At 49.9% G+C, this 19,802-nt stretch overlaps 1 protein-coding gene across 12 annotated transcripts in view; it reads left to right on the forward strand.

Moving 5' to 3' along the window:
- Window positions 1-19,802, forward strand: part of robo1 (roundabout, axon guidance receptor, homolog 1 (Drosophila)) — a 172,667-nt gene that overhangs the window by 123,119 nt on the left and 29,746 nt on the right. For 10 of the 12 annotated variants that reach the window (XM_055513884.1, XM_055513882.1, XM_055513883.1 and 7 more), the window contains 4 exons: window positions 13,309-13,466; window positions 17,304-17,424; window positions 17,856-17,994; window positions 18,076-18,203. In XM_055513884.1, the coding sequence (XP_055369859.1) occupies window positions 13,309-13,466; window positions 17,304-17,424; window positions 17,856-17,994; window positions 18,076-18,203 (546 nt within the window). Of the gene's footprint in view, window positions 1-25; window positions 42-12,029; window positions 12,046-13,308; window positions 13,467-17,303; window positions 17,425-17,855; window positions 17,995-18,075; window positions 18,204-19,802 lie in introns of those variants that run through there. The other 2 variants (XM_055513890.1, XM_055513891.1) reach the window with 2 other exon arrangements.

Consider the following 19,802-nt stretch of genomic DNA (forward strand, 5'->3'; position numbering starts at 1 on the left):
GAGCAATGGCTGCCGTCTGCAACCAGGCCTTCAGGCGACAGGTCAGAGGGCTCTTTGCTGGAGCTGTCAACTCTGTTCTTCTTCCGAGACCAAACACACACACACACACACACACACTCCGCACATGAACAAGTGGTCAAGCTCACGTCGCATACACAAACACATGGGCGCAGTGAGTGCTCTCTTGCATGGGCTGGAGTGGGGAGTTTTCCATTTTGCCTTTAATTGTGTTGTTCTACGCATTAGCCCCGGGCTCATTATGGGCCTGTGCCGGGCGTGGGTGGACGAGGATGCCTGCGTGAAGCAGCAGACACAGGCTTCCTTTAGTGGACAGATGAGAAGGTGGAGGGCCTCTTCAGCCCGGGCTCTGCTCTCCTGTCCTGTGAAGTGGCCAATGGATTGCTCTCATGACTCCATTCAGGCTTATCACCGCCAGTTCTTATTTCACACATTATAAACTATGTCTGTTGTTAGTGTTGGTGGCTTCTTTGAAGCACATAATTTGTCCATTAGGACATTAGTAACAGCGTTTCCACAGTGCACCCAGCTTCCTGTCTGCTAAACGTATGCATTTTATGCCTAAATATAACAGCAGTGTGTGTGTGTGTGTGTGTGTGTGTGTGTGTGTGTGTGTGTGTGTGTGTGTGTGTGTGTGTGTGTGTGTGTGTGTGTGTGTGATGCATTGTCTTCTCCAATAACTTCTTATTTTGTTTCCATTCTCATTACTGGAGTTATTACTGGGAGGAAGGTTCAGGAAATGAGGTTTTCATGGATTGTATCCCCCTCTGTGTCAGGACTGTGTGTGCGCCGACTAGTACGACTGGATTTTATTTTATGCACACAGGATGGCTGCTAGGGTAAAGAAATGAACAGCGTAGGTCAAACCATGGAGTCATATCTTTGTATATTGTACAACAGCTCAACATCTGGCCTGGTAATAACGTTCATCTTTGGCGGGAGTACACAGTAAATACTTGGAAACACAACTGTTTCATAAACACATACAATACACATTTCCTCTACAACCTAAATTGCAACCCCACATGTGCAGCTGGACGTGGTCCAAGGAAATATTGGCTCGTTTCAGTCTCCAGTTCGAAGTGGCAGAATGGACTCGACTGGTTTAAAATGAATTTTCTGCGTGTGAGCAGCGGCCAACAAATCGCAGGCTTGTGCAGTTCACTCTCTTTTTTTATTTTCTTTTGTTTGAGGTCAGACATGATTCTAACCAAGCTTGTAAAATGGGTGTTTAGAGTGGAACGCAAAAGCAGATCTGCATCCTTTGTCTGAGTTGACTCAGTGTACACAGCCAACCACTAAGACATGTAAAGTCCTGTAAAAAGTGAGCCTTGCACAGAAGCAATCCTGAAATGTGGACATCGTATATGTTCTATTTTTTATTAGCAGTTTCAGAACTTCATGTCCACAAACCAAGGGCATGCAGTGAAACGTGTATATGAGATGCGCCGAGGCTAAGAGCCCCAGATACATCATTACTCATTACACACTCGCTGTACGGCCTTGTCTGTCAGCACCGAGGAAAGATGCACTGGTTCAGCTCCTAATGGCTCTGATAGTATCACGCTCAGGCAAGCACAGTGAGCCACTGTGATGTACAGTAGGAGAGTCATTACTCTGAGGCCGAGTGCTGATGCTGCGTAGTTAAGGAGCCGTAGTGAAATAGATGCTGACAGATCCTGTAGCGGGTCAGATGCCGCGCTTCCAGCCTCGCGATGACAGAGCTGTCGGGTGTCTGCGTTTTCCAGTCGAGGGCTCCACTCAGTCGACTTGGCTGCAGCCTGTCGGGGGCCGAGGTGTCTGCTTTAGCACCAGGCAGTCAGAGTGTTACGTGGCCGTGTTTCCCACATCCAGCTCGTTCATTTCCTGAGTAGCGATCAATTCGCCCGCCCGGTTGGAGAACAGGATGCGGACGGGGGGGGGGGGGCAGAGAGGAGACTGGGATTAACAGATGGGACAAACAAATGTGATACATGTAGAGCAGCGATCCAGCAATAATAGAGAAAAAGCAGGAGAACGATCAGCACACTACGGAAGCCGCGAGACGGAGGGAGAAATACTCCCATCAGCTGCCTCTGAATAATTCATAGATTCCTCATCATCCAAAAACCCACTGTTTTTTTACGACGTCGTATTTCACAGCTAGTTTACGCTCAGGAGACAACTGACACCACAGACTAAAAAAAGAGACATTAGACGTGGCTGTGATCCTGTGAGGAGGCCCCTCCAGCCCCAGCGCTGCTGGGTCACCTTCATTGATCTCTCCTTTACACCTGACCCCGAGCTTAGCGGGTCAGACCACAGTGGACGGCGCCGGTGCATCCATCAGACGGTCCTGACGTCTCTGCTTTGTGTACGTCTGCTGTGCAGAGTCTGGTCAACCGAACACTTTAATGTCCCTGAAAGCTCACAAGAGACTCACCTCAAAGCAGGCGCTCCCCACAAAGCTGTGCTGAAACCACAGAAGGATGCGTGCGATAGAAAAGGGTCACTGCCACATCAAAGGCCTCTGGAAGCTATGCGAGCGCTTGCCATTGTCTGTTATGCAGGTGTGCTCCGTCCCACCGGCTCCGGAGGCCTCACAAACAGCACTGAGATGTTATCGCGCCCAGATTCAGACAACGTGGTGGAGGCGCAGACAATAGACGGCCTGTGGGCTGCAATCAATGGGAAGGTTTGCAAAAATCCACACGTATGTGCATATTATTCGTATTGGACCCCAGGTAATCACAGGTTGCATCATGCAATTTCACCAACAGCAACAATTTATTGATGGTGTCTTTTAAATCCAATTCTTGCCGTTTTCAGGTCAAACCCATAAAATATAAAACTATGAAAATAGCGCAGGGGCATTTTTTGGATCAGCTCCCAGGCAGGTCTGACCCGCATGATGCTTTAATTTAGCTCTTCCCCACAACAAACTGAAAACCCTCATCTGCTCCAGAGGACAACAGGTCCTTTCACATCCCGGCCCCGATTCCGTTTTTGCCCTTTGTTGAGCACAGTGTAGCCTTTTAGTTGCACGCTGTGTTATCTCGACTTTGTTGGCATATTTGAACCCGGCAGACCCTAAACACGGGTCCACGTGATGAGCTCAGCAGGTAGCTGGCGTTTGTGGCGACCTGCCCCCGTCACAGCGACGTCAGGCGTGTTCATCTGAACAAACACAGTGTATCTGGTCAGCGCGTCCCTTCACGACGGCCGTGGGGGGGGGGGCTTTTCCTGGCTGGCTGACATCATACTCGTTCTCCCGCTCTCTCACCGCCGGGGGCGAGTTTGTTTGCTGGGGTTTCATCTCTGCCTTTACGCTTGCTTATGTCTTTCCTTCACGCTCCGGCTCTGCTGCTCCACGAGTGCAGTGAAGCGGTTGTCTCTGCAGGAGCTGATGAGATGAACCACTGCCGCCTGCGTACACCTGGCTGCATGGTGAACCTCCCACTGCATCACACACAGCAAACAGCAGCTCAGGTCCCCAATGCTGCGTGCGCCATATTGAAGCTGTTGAATAGTTTTTTAGGTGCCAAGGCTTGAAGTGACTTAGCTTGTCTTGCTGCTTTCTTGTTCTGATTTGTTGGTGCTCTATTGGTCCAGATCTGTCATGTGGTCCTGGAAGCACCCCCATTATTTCCCTTGCTCCAAATCCTCCAGTTGCCAGTTCTTTCTCCTACATTTCTTGAATTTCTTTCCCCCTCTCCCTTTCTTTCCACACTAATCCGTCCATGATGCACAGTGGACCGCGTGCCGTAGGGTGTTGAGGAAGGTATTTGTGTTGAGTTGAAGTAGACTGGAGAATCCTGCTTTTGGTTTTTTTCTAGACAGACACCTGCTCAGCAGAAGGGAAGGTGAGGAGGAGAAAGGAGGAAAATCTCCCAGTAATAAAGGAAAATTGAAACACAGCAAAGGGTGATCTTTATTAAGTTAATTATATTGTACCTTTGATTAGGTTTTATACCATTCTTACCAGAGCGCCTCTTCCTCCCAGAGGATTAAATGCCAGAGTGAGCTTCAGTGTGATGAGGTGTTCATATTAATTTTTCAGATTTGATGTTCCGCATACCCATCACCAGCTGTATTTTAAAAGCAGCCTGCTGGGGACGGGATGAAAAGATGTGGGACGGCTGTTTAATATTCTCTTTTACGTCAGCCTATAATTCCAGCACGTCTGTCATCTCTGTGATTTTTTTTTTTTGTTTGTTTTTAAATCTTGTTGTCAGAGAGCCTCCATGAATGTCGTCCTCATGGCTCAGACAGAATGGACACTGCTCTCTGTGCATCAGCCTGGTCTCGTTCAGGCCGTCTGCACAAGAGGCAAAGCTCGGTGAAAGAAAAGATGTTTCTCTCACTTCAATAAATCTAGCAGGTATTTTAGAGTCCTCTGCGAGAAGAGCCGGTGAAGCAGCCTTAAATTTCCCCTGCTGCTGTTGGGCTTGGCTTTGGACCCCGGGGACAAGGATCATAAATCACCCCCACCAGGATGTTTCAGCCATGTTACCAGTAGCAAAGTATCCTATAAAACAAAGGGGGAAACTATGAGCGAACTTTCCCTTCTCTGTGCTCCATCTAATCAAAACGTAGGGATGGAAAATCCGGAGCTTAACATGAGTTTTGAAACTTTACACAGTGTCAATTTCACAGGGCTCAGGGTAATTGCTGGCACACGTACAAATCGTTCTCCTTGGCATCGGCTCCGCTCAATATTGCATGTTGGACAACCTGACAAGTACAGCGAAAAGCTATAGCACCCAAGTGTTTGGCAACGACGAGTGTCGACGATGAAATTTCAACTCTCTGTTTCCTTCTGGCACGGCGGCTCGGACCGCGTTTCCCCGTTCCTCCCTCTCGATATCTATTCCCACTGTAACAGATCCCCTCGCAGATAGGGATGCGGACATCTTTTCATCTTCCTGGGTCCATCTGGGAGAGTTTAGGCTCCATGTGGAAACCATTGAAACGGGGACGGCAACTGATCAGACAAAGATGTGCCCCTCTGGAGCTGCAGCACATGCGTCCCAGTCGCCGTATTTGCTTGCTTTCACCCTCTTTAACGTTCCCGTGCCCTCTGCCTCTGCAGGACCGCCCGCCTCCGCGCTTTTACTGAACCTCTCCAACCTTGTCCTCTTTTTGTCAGTCGTCCTCCTTCCCTCGCTCCCCTGCGCCTGGTAAAGAGATTGGAGTGGGATCAGCATGGTGGAAATGAAAGTGGCCATGACGAAAGGCTGAGGGATCTACTGTTACATTACACTGGATCCCCCTTGTGTTTTTTTCCCTTCCCCGTTTTTTTCCCGTGCCTGTTTCCTCCTCATACAGCCGCTATCATGTTACGCTTCCCCAGTCACCTCCGCAACAGCCGCAGATGTAATCCTAGTTTATGGTCCTGCCCAGACCAACACACACTGTTCTCTGCAACGGTCGCACAATGCAAAGTGGTTTAAGTTTTACCCCAAGATTCTGTAACATCAGTTGAAGAGACCTTAAGCTTGTCTGCTTTGAATTAGTTTGTTTGACAAATCCACACACTGGATCTTATTAAGCACGCATTAATAAGGTGTAACCCAAACAGGAGGGTCAGTACGAAGGACTGGAACGCAAGCAAACACACCTGCCTAAACATGTCCTCCAGTAAAACGCTGAGATGCGCGGGAGCTGCGTAGAGTGTGTCTGATGACATGAAGCGAGGCCAAACCGCGAGTCAGTGTCGTCATTCTTCCTGCCCGGTCCCTATTTGCACAGCCCCGCTTCACAACAACACTGGCTTTTGTCGGTGGATCGTATATCTTTGTTTTAGGAAGATGTGCAACAGATTAGATTGGGGAGTATCCGTTAACTGGCTTTGAAATCTCACACTAATAAGTGAAAAGGATCTGCAGTAAATTCAGCTTCGAACCCTTAAGAAGCGGATGAACAGCAGGTCAGATAGCGCTGGGCTGGAATGCGCGTGTGTCTATGGCCGTCGCGTCTGATGGCCGACAGGCTCCTCTTACTCTACTGATCGGTCCCTGCACAAATGAGCCATCAGTCCGTCGACATCACTCAGCCTCACATCAAATTAAGAGCAGTTGTGATGACTGTGCGACTGGTGCTGCAGTTTGTCATAGTTCTGTATCTTCTATCTCCTTCCTGTGGTCTTTCTCCCTTTGCACGCTCACAGATCGACATGCAGACAAACTCATTTAAAAAACAGAACCCACGCAGATTATGTTTTCTCAGGAAAAAAAACAACCCCCCCCCCCCATTTAAGTCTGGCTCCATTCAAGGGTCCCGTGGCTCGGCCGGGTCCTACACAGAGTCTTTGTCATGTTATGGCGGCGATGGGGTCAGATCTGGAGGAGCAGTGGAACGGGTCCAGGGGGGCGGGGGGGGCTTTAGGGGCCAGGAATGTTAATTGGCAAGATTGTTTTAATAAGGCCCTCATCGCTGCAGATGCTGGGAGAGGCCTCGCCGACGGGGCCACACAGACGCGACACGCTGTCAGCAAACACAACTGACACGACGCGGAGCAGAGCTGTGCGAACGGCGCAGCGGGGCTCAGGCACAAGTGGATAACGATATTCCACAGCTCTTGGCATGTTTACACCTGCTTTTCTGGAGGTAAAGGGATTTACAGCAGTGAGCGCTCTGCGATGACGAATGTGCAGTCTGCGCGTCCTCGCGGCCGTGCGTCGGGAAAATCCCATTACGCTGTGAAGAATCGGGTAATGCTGAACACTGGCAGAGAAGCCTAAACAGCACGGAGTGAGGAGTGTAGAAGTGAGGAAAGAGGAAATAAAAGGACACCAATGACAACACAATGATAATAATGAGAGACGTCGACCTCCACACGCACACAAAACACAAAGAAGTGTTTGTGGCCTAAATGCAGCGCTCCTCTGCAGGCTCCGTGTCCTGACATTACTCCGGATAATCCCTAAAACGCCCCGTCAGCTGTTTCCAGACCTGCTTCTAGTAGAAACATTTGCTCCGAGGTCCTTAAAGAGAAAACACATCCTCAGATGTCTGTCAATCACAGGTTCATAACAACACAGGCCGCGTGCCAGGAGATAGTTCTCATATTATTGAAGTCAAACAACCCAGCGGAGGAACCGCGCATTACTTTGGTTGAATCCTCACCTTCGCGGGACCTGCTGGATTTTCGGTGCATTCTCCATGTGAGCGTGTGCGTGTAGCTGCGAATTCCCTGGGTGCGGTGAACAAAGGGCCAGAAGCATGTGAACACGGCGTCCTTCCCTCCATCTGTGTTGTGTGTGTGAGAGGGGCAAAGAGGCAGAGAATGAGGCGGCGCTCTGTACAGGTGTCCGTGTTTGCGCTTTGTGTTTCTGATAGTGTTACATCTGCTCCATTGTGTCGTCGCACAGAGAGCTCGGAGCCGCGGGCGACGCAGCCAGCTCGCGTCCCGGGCCTCTCGGTTCCTCCTTGTCCCGAGGGAGCAGGTCGATTTCCAGCCACAGACGAGAGTTACAGCACTGACAGGTTTTGCCCATATAGTTTACATCTTACATCATGCTGAAACGTCGGAGCGGCAGAGGTCACGGCGTTCCTCACTCGCTTCTCCTCTCCCGCGTTATTTCACAGCGTTGTGAAACTCCCGAAACACAGTTTGGGAATGGAAACATGAATTCCATGGGCATTAGCCTTGCGCCGTGCAAACGGAATATTCAGCCCCTAATGAGACAACTCCTTCTGCATCTGAGTGCTTTTTGTAACCACGACACTCATTGCTGTGTTTCCACAAACAGGTAAAAGGATCCCGACAGCCCTGAACTGGCTTTTATTATCTGTCTGACACTGACAAACGCACAAATGACTCCTTGTTGCTTTTAGTCATTACATATAAATGTGATAATTCCATACAGATGTTTCATACACGGTTGCACTGTGCTGGTGGGTGTTCCTATCAGGGTTTTATTGAATTAATGCTTCTCCAGCCATTTTTCCCCCTCCGACATTCCTGTCTGCGCAGCTCCACCACTTGAAGCTCTGTTATTGTAGTCCAAGTCCTGTTCGCCCAGTCCTCCAATCAAACAGGCACTGTTTATTGAACTACGAGGTGCCAAGTCACTCACTCACTCAGTCGCTCACATAAACGTAACATCCCCCCCACCCCCCACCACCCCCGCTGCCCTCTGCGCCTTCAGCCGCCTTCGCCGTCTCTCTCCACAAGCCCTGACAAGAAGACTTATGGCCATTTAAACCAAACACGGGCCTCAAAGGCCTCTCTGTCTGTGCAGCAGTGGGGCAGGGGTGAGGTTCGTGTGTGCGATGCGATGCGTTGCGTTGCGCTATGTACGAGTAGCTGTTGGATGTTAATGCCAATACGCTGTACGCGTGTTTGTTCACGTGTGTAACATAAACGGTGAAGCCTCTGGGAGCCTGCGTCTCAGCCACCGCTGCCTCACACACGGATCGGATCGGATCGGATCCGATCGTCGCTCGAGCTGCTAGTGGAGACGCCTTCAAACGGGGATTTTCAAACTGCCTATTTCCATTATCTGCACCGCAGCTGAGACGAGTTGCGACATGTTGACAGGCACATATAGACCTGCGCTCTTTGTTTACCGACGGTCTCACACAGCTGATTGTTCGGGCCGAGTGTTCATACCTCATGGCGTCGATGGCGTGCAGGTGCAGAGCCCACGGGTCAGATGGGAAACGCTCCGTCTGCTTTCGCTGACATATTTACGGGTGTCCTCAAGGAGCCTAGCGGTCAACTAGGCTCCTGGACCGTGATGCATTTTCAACCAATGCAGACGTGACCTCATACTCAGTGTCACAGTTGTACAAAAATTTGAAATATACAACTTTAATTCTGGAGGAACAAATCATTCAGGAGTGGAAAATTCACAAGACCTGTATTCTGTCAGATTTATTTACAGTCACCAGCTCAGTCTGTGGTGTGGGCAGGCTCAGTACAGCTTATGTGCTGCAGGATGGGATGGGGGAAGCATCTGCAGGGTGGGCACAGGGAACCAGAGCCTCACTGATGATGCCGGGGGGACATCTGGGAGCTCCATCTCATCTCCCGGTGTCGTTGGGTAAAGGAGGAGGAGGAGGCAGATCTACACCTGTAAGCTCCTATACACTGGAGTGGCGTGGATTAGCACGCGCTCCCTACCAGCTACCAGCCTGCCTTTGATGTAAGCTGCTCAGGTTGTGTGTGAGCTGACAGTGGGGTTAAGATAAGGGGGTCAAATGCCGTGAGCGGGAGGAGAAATGTGCAGCTAGAGGTGGAGGGAATGAGCGCTGTCCCACAGGACGGAGCTGCAGGGAAGGTGAAGAGCATCAATATGGAAGGGCTTAGCACACTGCAGAGCCGCACGCTGGAAGAGGCAGGATTTCGCTCATGGCATAAACAACCCCCATGAAGGGGAAGAGGAATTACATTGTGGAGTAAGTAGAAACAGATCTGGGGGCAGCTCATCCAATGTAAACCCTATTTTAATACACTTTAATCTGTCATTTAGGAAAGGGCAGATTTTAACAAGCTTCTGCTGCTGCTCTTCTCTTTACGTGAGAATTAGAATGAGGCTTTAACACCTTCAGTGCATTTGCATTCTGCGGTGAGAACGACGCTGTCTCATCTGCACAGCAAAATACAATGGATGAAGGAGCTGTGACCACTGAGGCTCTAAGCACGGAGAACCATGAACATCTGGAGCTGCTTAGCCGCTGGATTGTCTCCGTGCGCGGTGGACTGCGTATTCTTCCCTTTACTTATGTCCTAAGTTAATATTTAATGATATTTGACCATGGATAGCCTGCAAATGTGGCAGCGTTGGCAAACTTGTTTGGTTTAAAAGAAACAGAAGGGGACGAGACGCAGAGGACGGGAGGAGGATTATCCTCCATTAAAGTCAGAGTCTCGTGTTGCATTGCTTCTGCTGCTCCCTCTGTTTGTCCCTGCTGTTATCATTCACTCTGCTTCCCTTCTGGGCCGTGCCATGTCCATTCTGTCTCAAGGAAAAACCCAAAGCCAAAGGCAAGACCCACGCTGTGCTCTGTGTGTCTGCAGGATTGACTCTGGGTGCTTCTGATAAATCTTTAATTCCCTTGTCGGGCTGTTTCTTTTTTTTTTTCATCCTTCCAAAGATTTGCAGGGAAGCTTGTTGTACTTGGTTTAATTTCCTCAGAACAAAGCTCATCTGATCTTCCCACCCAGACTTGTGTGTGGCATTAAGTCTTCATTTTCATTAATGTTGTGGAGGGCCAGCTCGGGAATCTCATTTTAATTTGACATTTAAACATCTGTTTTCAATTTCCTGAGGAAACGCGTGCATGTGAGCCTGTGTGTGTGTGTGTGTGTGTGTGTGTGTGTGTGTGTGTGTGTGTGTGTGTGTGTGTGTGTGTGTGTGTGTGTGTGTGTGTGTGTGTGTGTGTGTGTGTGTGTGTGTGGGGGTTGGGTGGATGGGGGGCGGGTCATCTGCGGGGGTGATGAACCCGGGACGCCTCCGAGCCCAGCGCAGGCGTGTCAGCTGACCTTTACAGCAGGGCTTGGATGTATGAGATGATGACAGCTAATCACGTTGGCCTCAGCACCGCCTCAGCTCGCTCACGTAGACCTAGGCTGCCGTTTATCACGCAGCACGCTGCAGTGTGGTTGGACTTGGCTTGGCAGGACTCTAGAGATGTCTGCTCCCACAAACTAAAGCTCTGCTTTGATAGATATGCTTGTTTTATGCCCAGTCAGCTGTTTGTCTTGCAGCGAGGCATGTCAGCCAGATGAGGCAGGATGTTTTATTTTTAGCATAAAAGAGGAAATGCGGTGCAAACTAAATCTCCTTACCTTGACAAAGCCCATTGATGTCTGTCCTAGTCTGGGCATTCACTCTTTGTCATCGCGTCATCAGCAAATCCAGCACGGACAAAGAGGCGTCTTCATGCTGGGACCTGTGACGTTGGCCCGGTTCCACGCACGCAGAATTAGGCCGCAAACTGCAAATCGCGGCGTAGGCACACAAACGTGCGCACACTCACGCTGGGCTCTGCCTCCCTCTTAATAGTGCAGGAAATATTATCTGCTGGGGGACAGCTGCAGGCTCACAGGAGACACAGAATGGTAGAGTGGGCTCATTATCCCAAACACAGACACAGACCACACCACACAGACGCACGGCACAGCGTGGGAGTCTCCATAGCCCATTTATTCACCCAATTCCGGGTCCCAGAACAGGAACACTACGACGGGCAAGCGGGCCGGGACTTCTGCAGTGTGGAAACAGGAAGAAGGGATGCTGGATGTCTTATTTAAAACAGGGAGGCTGGAGGCAGCTCCGGATCTCACAGAGCAGAGTTGAGGCTTTGTAGCCCATCCAGCTCCAGTGTCTGTCTGCCTGTCTGCCTGCCTGCCTGTCTGTCTGTCTGCCTGCCTGTCTGCCTGCCTGCCTGCCTGTCTGTCTGTCTGTCTGATAGACTGTCTGCCTGTCTGCCTGCCTGCCTGCCTGCCTGCCTGTCTGTCTGTCTGTCTGTCTGTCTGTCTGTCTGTCTGTCTGTCTGTCTGTCTGTCTGCCTGTCTGCCTGCCTGCCTGTCTGTCTGATAGACTGTCTGTCTGTCTGCCTGTCTGTCTGCCTGTCTGATAGACTGCCTGCCTGTCTGTCTGCCTGCCTGCCTGCCTGCCTGCCTGTCTGTCTGCCTGCCTGCCTGCCTGCCTGCCTGCCTGCCTGCCTGCCTGTCTGTCTGTCTGTCTGTCTGATAGACTGTCTGGCTGCATCTGCCTCCCTTGAGCTCACTCTTCATCCATCCCAGGGGATTTTGTTTTCCACTGTGCAGATGTTTGGGGCTGTCTGCTGCGCTGCACTCAGCTGTGTTTATAACAAAGAGGTGTTGGTTTGGAGGAGGCGAGAGGGCAGAAAGGTGGGGGAGCGGGGAGGGTCGGAGGTCATTGTGCTGTTGGTGTAAACACTAGATAATGCACGCTCTGCCTTGGGCTGCCAACCAGTCAGTTTTCCCCTGTTTCCATTTCAAAACATGTTAAAAGTTACAGTGAGAAGAGCAAGAACAGCAGGGGAGGTGGAGACCCACTGAGAACTGATGAGGTGAAGTTTCTGTGCACATGCAGAGAAAACACAAGTTTTCTCACACATTCCCTGTTTGTAATGTGTCTATATTCTGATGCACAGGATATTTTTAAATCCTTGTAACCAGGCTGCATGTGGGGGTGCATGGCTGTGATTATGCAGTAAATAACTGAGGAAGCTGTTACCACCAAGTTCCTACCGGTAGATTCTCACTCCACGTTACACGAGGCAGGATCTGGACTCGACACTGACCAATTAAGTGCTTAAGGGGTTTAGTTAGGAATTTGTTGGCAGTCAGTAGGTGAGGGGTCCTGGGGTGAGCCCGACTTTGATCTGTGACTGAGGTGACTTTGGAGCAAGCAGAGGAGCGTGAGATAATAGACGAGAGGAGCTTAGCCGTATCCCCCAAAACACAGACGGAACAGCTCACTAGCATGCATTCCCATTAGTTTCCAGGCAAACAGAAGGATTACAGGACAATACACACGCACGCACGGCTCTGACCTTCCATACTTTGTGTGTGGCCTGAGATTTACTAGCGTTCTTTCCATGCGTTTTATATGTATGTGCAGTGGAGTTGGGAAAATGATTGCTGGCACACACAGAGGCAACTTGTTGCTTTTTCATTACTTTCTCACCCTCTCAATAAACCCCCAGACCGTCTAGCGGCGTGACGTCCCTCAGTGAACAACTGTGCATCGATCTGCTCAGTAACACGTGGTAATGACTCGGATGTGATACGCTGGTAAAACAGACAGGCTGAGACTAATGATTACAGGTGGGACAGCGTTTGTAATTTTGCATTCAGCTCAAATCAGAGCGGCTCAGTTAATCTCTTAAAAACCTCACATCTATTCAGTATTTAATTTGTAGCAGCATATTAGACCAAGGAATGAGAAGCTATGGACCTCTTATCGCTAAATAATACAAATCCATCACTCTGTCAACTCGTTCTACAGCATCTACCAGGGAGAATTAATGCAAATGAGAATCGTATTCTACCAAAGTCCTTTACCAAGGCAGCAATGGTAGATTGGATCTAATGTAACGTTTCATCTATGTCAGGATGCCGAGGCCCTCGGAGCGCAGGGGATGTAAATACGGAGCATCTGGGAGAGATGAGGAAGTGATGATGGAGAGGGAATGATTAGCATGCACTGATGTTTGCGTGTGCGCATGAGTGTGAGCAGGTGGTTCCGTCAATAGAGGAAGGTCAGCGCTGGTTAAGGCGTTTAAAGTCCGAGGCTCTAACTTTCTCTACGCTTGTGTATTTGCTTGCAGTCCTACGTGACGACTTCAGGCAGAACCCGGCAGACGTGATCGTGGCAGCAGGAGAGCCGGCGGTTCTGGAGTGTCAGCCTCCCCGCGGACATCCAGAGCCCACAATATCATGGAAGAAAGACGGAATAAATATCGACGACAAGGACGAGAGGATCACTGTGAGTGGACGGGCTTTAATATTCTTATCGCTAACACGTCCCAAATGTAGTGAAGCCTGAAGACTGCTTTGCATAAGAGGGTGATGTTTACATGTATGGGATAGGATGACCCAGTGAGGCAGGTCAAGCCATTACTGCTTCTTCAGCGCCGAAAGATTGATTTGTTTGTCTCATTATTCACATACAGCAATTACTGAAAGCAAAGCTGCAACCTTTAAATACTGAGGCATAGAATGAGTCTCGCTCCATTATTCAGCAGCAGCGCATTGATTGGCCGCGGCGCGCTGATAGAACCAGCATGGATCAGGTGGGAGAAAACGGGGGAGAGTTGTGATCAGCAGCGGCGCCTGCAGAATCCAAACAACTCTCTACATTTTATTTACGCGCAGAGCACAAATTATTCCGGTTTAATTAAAAGAGCAGCACAAGCAGTGCTGCCGTGTCAATTAGTTCCTCCCGCCTGCTGACGAAAGGTCCGTTCTGAATAATCCCACCTCAGACTCTTTTAACCAAATGCAATTTGTTTCCATAGATGCTTTTCATGAGCAGGGGGAGACTCTTGGCGGTGTTTGATTGTACTGATTGGATGTGTGCTTTAGTGGAGTAGAAGCTTTCACTTTGCACTCGCAGGTGAGGAGGGAGCAGTTAGCGTCTGATCTGGGTCCCGTTTTTACAGCCTTACTGCGGAGGCTTCAAGGTTGTGGCTGCGCATTATGCATCTGTCGAGCAGTTAAATCAAGCCTCCAGATATGAAATGCAGGGTAATAATGAAGACGCTCCACTGTGCTGCTGTAGCTTTGCATTTAAGTCCAGCCCGGCTACGCTACATTTTCATTACTGGCTAAATTCAAAACTGTAATTTGTCAGCGCAGGCCGTCTTCAGCACATGGCTGTTTTCCTACTAGGGGCCAGTTGGGAACATTTTTTTGCTCTAGTCGTAATTCTAACAAAGTATTTTCTCTCGCCCAGTTTATTCACAGTTCCACAGTCAGAAGATTAAATGTCTGTGTCTGGCTGCTTGGCAGAATAATTGAAAGAAACAAGCGTGTTATCTAGTTTAGGGGGAATCAAATCATATCTGTCTTTGAGTTTAGTCAATAGTCACTGATAAGCACCAAACCTCGTTCCCACAGATTAAACCCTTGTGATTCAAATGGAACTGGACTCTCAGTCTTTGTGTTTACACATTGGTGCATATTTTGGTCATTTGTAGGATTTTCTGAAAACCAAAATACATGAAATCTAGTTCGTCACAACACTTTTTGTTTCCTTAATATTACTCACTCCTCTGCAGTGGATGCGAGGCCTTATATGTGATGGCGAGCGCTGGTGGGTGAAATCCTTTCAGTAGATGCAGTCAACACTGCCGGGCTGAATGACTCAGTGGTGTTTTTGTAGCCTGCAGCAGTGCTGGGCCTGAAAACAGGCTCTGGTGGACTTAACAGCACTGTACAGAGCAGCTGGTGTCGCTCACCAAACTTCCTGTCAAGCACAAAACCTCACGCTCTGAGTGTTCCCAAATGACCACTTTAAAAGTAGTGCGAGACGTTGTGTGTGACAATCTAAGTAAGTGTAATCAACTGTGGTGACAGATGGGAGTCCTGGTGTCCTCTGGATACCCATAACACATCGCCTTGTATTAGAAATAGTATAAACATGGGGCGATGTGCGCAATTTGTTTATGGTACAGTAATTTTGGTCAGAATGAAAATAAGCTGCAGAGAAGAAAACAGAGGGAGGAATCTTTCTAATGTGACGAACAGCTGAGCTCGTCAGGGCCCCCACCCCCACCCCCAACGCGGCCCGCATTGTTGTGCTCGGTTCAGTCCATTCCAACGTGCTGAGACGTGCAGTCTCCTTGGTGATCTCTGGTGATCACACGAGGGTCTCAAACCACCTGGAGTGGGGATTTTCTACCAGGATGGCTGGACTTGGATTTGGCTGAGAAGGGGGGGGGGGGGGGGGGGGGGTGAGCCTGGGAGAAGAAGCCTCGGCACAGGGTCTATTTTAGTCAGCTATGTGTAAACATCAACGGCACATTGGCATAGACGTGCTTTTAATCATGACTTCATCTGGGCCAGTTGTGAAAAGTTTCCCACTGAGCAATAAAAAGTGAGATAGGTCCATTATCCTGTAATGCTGCTGTGCCACTAAGAGCAGCTGGCCACATTCCTCTCAGCTTTGTCAAGCAGGTCTTTCAGGAACAATGAGGAAAGGATAAATAAACAGAAACCATCCCCATGTTTAAGGCTAGGCCATTGTCTGCGTGGAGCAAGAGTCTGTCGGCGGCATCATAAACTATTGTCCTCTTCCTTTTGTGGAATAGTTGTGGGTAATTATCAGTCTGGAAACCAACTGCTGTGTGAAAAACAGCGAAATACGAGCTCAATGGGGGCTTTTGCATTATCAGCATGGCCAAATGACATGAGACAAAAGGCAACAGGATAGAGCCATCTCCCTGTAATGCAGGGATAATGGTCAGATTGTTGAGGCTCTCTGCAGCCCGGGCGTCGCGCGGCGTCGTGTGAAGAGGATATGCATGTGCTCAAAAGCAGGGCCACCGCTGCGCCGGCTCCACAAACGCACCCGCGGAGAGTGGAAAAGTGCCACATGCACGCAGAGGTGCGGGTATGGATGGAGGGAACGGGCCTTAAGTGGATCCTCATGTCAAAGCTCCGTGGAACCAACAGAACCCCCCCCTCGTTCCCTGTTGTACGCTCCGGCCTGACCTTGGGCCTTTGTGAGTGTCACAGTGTTTTAGCTGTTAAGCCTTTCCTCAAACAAACAGTAACATAATGATACTTCAAACCCTTCCAGCTCCACAGGGTGCCCTAAATAAGCCAGCCTTCCACAGGCCCTTCACGTCACTTCGCCTCCTGCTTTGCCATGAATATAAAGTGAGTGTGAATGGCTGAAGAATGCCCCCAGCGCCAGAAGAATGTGTCCAGTTGCACAATTGGCCCTCAAGAATCCTAGAATTCTCCTGGGTCCCTTTAGAAAAAGTCGGATATTTCTAGAGCTTGAGGTTCGCTCGTCATGTGCGAACGATAAAAGCCGCAGTGATGCAGATTTGCCGAGACGTTGACGTCCTGCAGCCTGAGAGTGGGCCCACGTGCACACGCTGCGTGCTGCAGGTCGGCCCTGGGAGTCACGGTGACGGAGCGGGCCTCTGCCGGCGCTGCTCTAATGAGGGGATCGCTTATGCGCTTGCAGGTGGTGGTCCTGGCCCGATCGCTCAGGCCACGGGGATCAGTGGTGCGCCGGGCTTTTGTCTGTGCCTGCGCTGAGCGGCGTGGCTGTCAGCGGAGGGAAGGGCCTTCCTGGGAACAAAACACCCCCTCTGGTCTGTAATCAAAGCCCTGGGAAACAACAGACGGGATAGTCACTCGCTGTTGTGTCTACGTTCACTCACTCTCACCAGCATCAGTAAAGTTATTCTTTTCCCACATACAGTCATAATGAACTAAACAGCGTTGAGCTCTGAGGTAAGTGGAAAAGTGCTCCTGGTGCTGCGGTGCTTCAGGTGTCCCTCAAGGACCCATGTTTGTGCTGGATTGTGTTTTTTGGCTCTGCTTGCTGTGAGGAGGGACACGTTGACAGATACTGATTTAAACTTTTTATTGGCTGACTAGATAGAGTGCTCTTTTGCGCTATTACATTTTTTGTGGTGTCGTAACAGCCTTTTGCTGATTATAAACATGCGTTCTTGGAGCAGACAGGAAATGCAGCTTTGCTGTTTTCTCTTAGTCAACGTCAGGGCCCCGAGTGTCTCTCTGATTCTGGCACTGCTGTTTTCTCTCTTCATGTTTAGCCTCTCACCTTCTTCTATTCCCTCAGATACGTGGAGGAAAGCTGATGATCACAAACGCCCGGAAGAGCGATGCTGGGAAATATGTGTGTGTCGGCACAAACATGGTTGGAGAGCGCGAAAGTGAAATCGCTGAACTCACAGTGCTCGGTAATTAACCCGTTTCTCTGTTTGTACCTGTTCCTGACATCCACAGGCGTGTTTGTGTGCAGAACAGAATCCAGGTGTTAAGCTTTGATTGTCTATGTCCCAGGGAACTAAATGGTGTCACTGACCCTTATCAGATGGAGTGTGCGACCTCCAGTCTCACACTTAAATTTGAATCCCACACTGATCCCGGCGCCTCCTCCCGTCTGAACCAGCTGCACCCTATTTCGCCATGAGTGACCTCTGACCCCCGCGTCCCAGAGAGCACGTCCAGATTCAAACCTCATAGGAAATTATTAACACTACGTTTCTTTCCAAGATGTCATCATGCGCTCAGTTTTCCCATTTTTAATTAAATTGTGGACTCGGTGACCTTAGCCTGTTAGAACCTCAGTAAGCCGGGCTTCCTGATGCTGATGCGTGTGTCATTGCAGAGCGCCCCAGCTTCGTACGGCGCCCTGGCAGCCAGGTGGTCTTAGTGGACCAAAGTGTGGAGTTCAGGTGTGAGGCACGCGGCGACCCGGTTCCCACTGTGCGCTGGAGGCGGGACGACGGGGACCTGCCCAAAGGACGGTAGGAGCCATCAGCTGGTTGTGTTCCCTCGCACCCGGCCGGTTTGTGCGTTTGACAACACGTGGCTCCTGTTAATTCCAGATATGAGATCCGTGAGGACCACACCCTGAAGATCCGCCGCCTGACTTCCGCTGACGTCGGCTCCTACACCTGCGTGGCCGAGAACATGGTGGGGAAGGCGGAGGCCTCGGCCACGCTGACCGTGCACGGTGAGTCAGACGACCTTCCTTCAACACGCATTCTAATACAATTTTGGGCCGTTGTGCAGCTGGATCCCGCTGTGCTTTAGTCCAGCCACGTTCCAGTAATAGCCTTCAGCTGTGCTACTACATAGTCATCACTTTCAACTATTGTCTCTCAATTAGCCAATTGATTTCAGATAAAACGAAATGCAAAAATCCATAACAGCTGTAGCGCCGGGCACACGGGAGCTCAACAGCAATCAATTTCATTTGCCCCGTACAAGTGGCATTTCTCCAGAGGCCTGTCTTCCTTCATGTTTTAAGATATACAGCGCTATATGCGAATCTGTGGAATACGTGAGTTTCATGTTGCCCTCTCAACTGGATGTCTTATTAACACAGTTGGAATATAAAGCAGCCGGTCACAGAGTGTGACTATTTAGAAAGAACCCATTGAGTGGGACCTGGGGGGCTGGGATCACCCCCAAACCCTCCTGAGAGTCAGAAGAACACAGGGACCATTTAAGGGCAAACTAATGGGAATGCTGGGAGTCGGGTGAGAGTAGACGGGAGGCGAGGAGGAGGAGGCTCAGTGCATGAGAGATGGGGATTGGATGAAAGGACAGTTAACATTGTATGTTAGTCTTAGCGGCGGATCGCCAGCGGAGCAGAACGGGTTGGGAATTGGGGCTGGGGTGGGGGGTGATTGTGGTGAAGAGGATACGGTGGGAGAGGGGTTTCTGTGGTGAGGTCAGCCATATTAATGTCACTCCCAGCAGTCAGCGCCGCAGAAATAGAAAGAGACAAGGCAATTCTATTTCCCCGCCCGCCCCCACCCGCAAACACAGGTATTTAATCTCCACATGGCTACACTTTGCAATTACTTCTTGATTTTCTCCATAGGACCGCAATCTCTAGATGGGTTTGAGAAGCGAGATTAGGCACACCTGCCAATACGCCCATCAATATATCTGCTCCTCTTATTGCCTTTTTTCACACGTTCCGTCTCCGTGATGAAAGCTTAGCTAATTAAAGGGAGCGGCATCGATGCACTGGTTCAATAAGCCCTTCTCCTGCCTTAGAATCATATTGGAAATGCTAAAACTCCCCATGTCCTTAGTGGAAACGAAATGCTTTAAGGCCAGTTCCCTGTTGCTTGCACACAGACGCAAGGCACTGACCCTCTTTTCATGCACTTCAGCCTTTAATGGTATAAAAGTTAGAAAGGTAAGAGCGGCTCAGCAGCAAAGAACTGCTTCCATGCTTCAAAAGCCATGCGTGATGCCTCAGCGAGTGGAACGACACATGAAAAGGATGGTGGTCAAACAGGCATTCTAGGAATACTTGTCATACTGTCACAGCTAAATCCGAGCGATGCCTCAACCTCTGTACTTTTAAAGTTCCTAGAAGCACTCCCATCCGCTCGTCAGATGCCTGAGCCATAGCCGGACACGAGGAGGCCAGGCAAGATGTGGGCATGGAGTAATCCAGCCTAATTAGAGACAAGCAGGCCACAGTCCCACGCCAGGAAATGACATGCTGCTAATTACAGATATGGACATAGGAAAGAAAAGACGGCTAATTGTAGGTCTAAACTGGCCGAAGAAGCGGAGATGGTGTGGAGGT

The sequence above is a fragment of the Betta splendens genome, chromosome 13, assembly GCF_900634795.4.
Source record: "Betta splendens chromosome 13, fBetSpl5.4, whole genome shotgun sequence".
In the NCBI taxonomy this organism is placed as follows: domain Eukaryota; kingdom Metazoa; phylum Chordata; class Actinopteri; order Anabantiformes; family Osphronemidae; genus Betta; species Betta splendens.